Source organism: Nansenia antarctica (genome assembly GCF_963989245.1).
Source record: "Nansenia antarctica genome assembly, chromosome: 11".
Classification (NCBI taxonomy): domain Eukaryota; kingdom Metazoa; phylum Chordata; class Actinopteri; order Argentiniformes; family Microstomatidae; genus Nansenia; species Nansenia antarctica.
The window spans coordinates 17,452,802-17,456,796 of NC_137681.1; the positions used below are offsets into that span (position 1 = coordinate 17,452,802).

At 48.8% G+C, this 3,995-nt stretch overlaps 1 protein-coding gene across 1 annotated transcript; it reads left to right on the forward strand.

The window, feature by feature from the left end:
• Positions 1-205: 205 nt before the first annotated feature.
• LOC308167927 (inverted formin-2-like) lies at positions 206-3,705 on the forward strand (the record flags this gene model as incomplete). Its single annotated transcript, XM_080542404.1, has 3 exons — positions 206-475; positions 668-2,263; positions 3,658-3,705. The coding sequence occupies exons 1-3, from the start codon at positions 245-247 to the stop codon at positions 3,703-3,705; spliced, it is 1,875 nt and encodes a 624-aa protein (XP_080398530.1). The 5' UTR covers positions 206-244.
• Positions 3,706-3,995: the final 290 nt, after the last annotated feature.

Here is a 3,995-nt window from a genome sequence, read left to right on the forward strand (position 1 = left end):
GATTCATCTTAATTATGTATTTTCCAGTTTTGGATATACTGCCAATGCTGAGGTAGGTGTGGGATGCATTAAATGCTAATCAAATGTTGGTGGAACAACAGTCACAGTCACTTTCTGTAAGATTTCCCAAACATCAATACCTATGTTGTGTGTGCGTGTGCGTGCATATGTGCATGTGTGTTTATGTAACAGGGAGACTGAGGACCTGGACCTGAACATCCAGTGTGAGGCCTTTGAGGATTCCATGGCCGAGGATGCGGAGGAGATGGAGAGGGTGTACGGAGGCATCGACATGAGCAGTCACCAGGAGGTCTTCACCTCCCTCCTCACCAAAGTGAGCAGCTCCCCAGCCTCTGTCCAGCTGCTGTCCATCCTGCAGGCTCTGCTGCTGGTGGCTCCAGGACGGGGAGACGTGTGGCTGACCCTGGAGGCCCTGGCTGTCCGTGCCACTCTGCTGGCCCACGACTCACAAATGGACTCCGCTGAACGTTTGATGGAGCGCCTGCTCTCTTCCAAGAGACAACAGATCTCAGCCAGTCCCAAGACCAAGACCACCAACAGGGCAATCCAGACAGACTTGCTCGGCAGCACAACCAACCAATCAGACATGGCTTCCGTAACTCCCCCTCCTCCCCCTCCACTTCCTGCTGCTACCCCAAACCCTCCTCCTCCCCCACCCCCACCCCTGCCAGGCACCACTTATGGTGCACCCCCACCACCTCCTCCTTTACCTGGGATGCCACCTCCTCCTCCACCACCTCTACCAGGGATGGGGCAGGGAGGTCCACCTCCTCCCCCTCCCCTGCCTGGTATGGGCCCCCCACCTCCCCCTCCCCTGCCTGGTATGGGCCCCCCACCTCCCCCTCCCCTGCCTGGTATGGGCCCCCCTCCCCCACCACCCCCTCCCCCAGGTATTGGAGGAGGTATTATTGTGCCCCAGAACGCTCCTCTCCCCAAGGCCAGCCGCTGTCCCACACTGCGCATGAAGAAGCTCAACTGGCAGAAGCTGCCCTCCAGAGTGGTGTCTGAAAGCCAATCCATGTGGTCGTCAGTGCAGTCTGATTCCCTGGAACCTGACTACTCCAGCATTGAGGAGCTCTTCTGTCTGCCAGTGACTGACTCAAAGGCCAAAAGTACCAACACTACGGTCAAACGAGAGCCCAAAGAGATATCCTTCATTGATGCCAAGAAAAATCTAGATTTGAACATATTCTTGAAGCAGTTCAGATGCTCACATAAAGACTTTGTAGCTATGATCCAAAATGGGGACCGTTCCAAGTTTGACGTCGAGGTGCTGAAACAGATGCAGACGTTACTGCCGGAGAAACATGAGATTGAGAACCTCAAGTCATACCAAGGGGAGATAGAGAAGCTGGCCGGTGTGGATCGGTTCTACCTCGAGCTCCTATCAGTTTCATGCTACACCATGAGGATCGAGTGCATGCTTCTCTGTGAGGAGACCCCTTCTGTGTTAAAGATGCTGCAACCCAAAGCTGAGCTGCTGGACGCAGCCTGTGAGAGTTTGAAGGAGAGCACCCGCCTTCCAAGTTTCTGCAAGCTCATACTTGACATTGGAAACTTCCTCAACTATGGGAGTCACATAGGCAATGCAGATGGCTTCAAGATCAGCACCTTGCTGAAGCTCACAGATACCAAAGCCAACAAGTCCCGTATCACATTGCTCCATCACATCCTGGAGGAGGCGGAGAAAACCCATGCTGACTTGCTGAACCTTCCGGATGATCTAGAGATCTGTGAAAAGGCTGCTAGAATAAATGTGGATTCTATTCAGGCAGAGTCGAGCTCACTGGTCAAACGGTTGAAGGGTTCTGAGAAAAAAGTGTCCTCTTCTTCTCAGGAGGATATCAAGCAGCAGTATCTCACTGCTATGAAGGGGAACCTGGAGGCCTGTGAGAAGCTGCAGGAGCTCTTTGCCTCCATCAAAAAGAAGAAGGAAGAGCTAGCAGAGTATCTGTGTGAGGACACGTCCCGCCTCTCACTAGAGGAGCTGTTCAACACCATCAAGACCTTCAGAGGACTCTTCCTTAAAGCAATCAAGGAAAACCAGACCTGGAGAGAGCAGGCCATCAAGGCAGAGAAGAGGAAGAAACAGCAAGAGGAGGATGACGCCAAGAGACCGAGGGGGGAGAACGGAAAAATAATTCGTAAAGCCCCCCCAGTCCAGGAGGAGGGCTGCATCATGTTGGACCACCTGTTGGCTATGATGAAGGGCAATGCACTAAGGAAGACCACCAGGGCCCAGGCAGACAGGGGCAGCCTGCCCTCTAATGACAAGAAAAGGGATAGCACCCAGCCTGAACATGCCAAGCTTGAGCGATCATCAGCCGTAGATACCCAATATGGCATAGAAGTGGACAAGGTGGCATCAACCATTCAGCAAGGATCGCAGGACAGACTGCCACACACAGGGGAGTCCACATCAGGCCTTCCAACAGGACTCAAACTGGATTAATCAGAGACCATCGCCCCCCTCAATCCTGGATTGGATCCCCTGCTCAAGGAGGGATCTTCAGAGAGAGATGAGGGCATCAGTGGCGGCTCCTGCCAAATCTCTCAGGGGGGGCAATTGTTGCGTTGATGGTTAAGGTGACACGTTCAAGGGTAAATTCACCTAAATCAGCGGGCTTAAATAAATTGACTCTCACAGCCAAAAAATAAATAATAAAAATAAAAAAAAGCTCTTTGGTCTTGCCCATTGTGGAGAGGTTGGGGTCTGATTGATTGAGTGTGTGGAGTGTGTCTTTTATAAAGGTAACGAGTTCAAACTGGTGCAGTTAATACAGGTAATGAGTGGAGAATAGGAGGGCTTCTTAAAGAAAAACTAACAGGTCTGTGAGAGCTGGAATTATTACTGGTTGGTAGGTGATCAAATACTTATTTCATACAATAAAATGCAAATTAATTATTTAAAAGTCATACAATGTGATTTTCTGGATTTTTGTTTTAGATTCCGTCTCTCACAGTTGAAGTGTACCTATGATAAAAATTACAGACCTCTACATTCTTTCTAAGTGGGAAAACCTGCAAAATCAGCAGTGTATCAAATACTTGTTCTCCCCACTGTAGTTACCGAAATAAAACACAGATCAAAAGATTTAATGTACGATTCAAGTAGCCGATGTCCTTGACAACTGGTAAATGTGGTGGAGCAGGATTTAGCTTCTCTGAGGAGTTAAGTAGAGAGAGCAGCCTGTGGCTGTGGAAAGGATTGGGCTTAAATTGAGGATACACTAAAACGTGAAACTGACAAGCGCCAAAAAAGCTCCCCTGCCAGTTCCTGCCAACAGAGACTTGTTGAGACCAGCGTGCAGGGGGTTGGCACGGGTTCACACCGAGGCTGGTTGAGGCAGAAATCGAAGGACGTCGTGTGTTTTTATATTCCTCATTCGATTCCATGCATTACAATAAGCCTGTCCACCGATTTTCTACCTCCATGGTTGGAACCACGAGACTAGACACTACATGGTCATGGATGTGCCTAGGGACACAGCAAGCATGACCAGGGAAAGTTGTCTCCACAGGACCTGAAGCACAAAGCACCAATTCAGTTCAAGAAAAGAGAAAGAGTAGAGAAATGTATGCTTGTTACACAGAAAGTGTTAAAAAATAAAACTGACGTCATAATCTGCCCTCTAGGGCCAGCATCAGGTGCAGATCAAGCGTCAAGGGGGTTACTATCGTTGAACAGAGAATAGTGGCTTTAAGATGGCACAGACAAGGCTCGTCTGAAAGTAAAACATCAAAATATCGAGGGCATTAGTTATAAGTTACCCCTAATGGGCCAGCATCAGGTGCAAATGAAAAGTAACATTATTTAAAAAAAAATATTGACATACGGTCACTGAGTACTGCAGAGTACTATTTTTGTTGCTTTAATAAAGGCTGGCAGTCTTTAATTTAACTGTTGTTGGTGTGGACTATATACTGGGGAGGTATTTGAATGAATGAATGAATGAATGGTCTTTATTGTCATT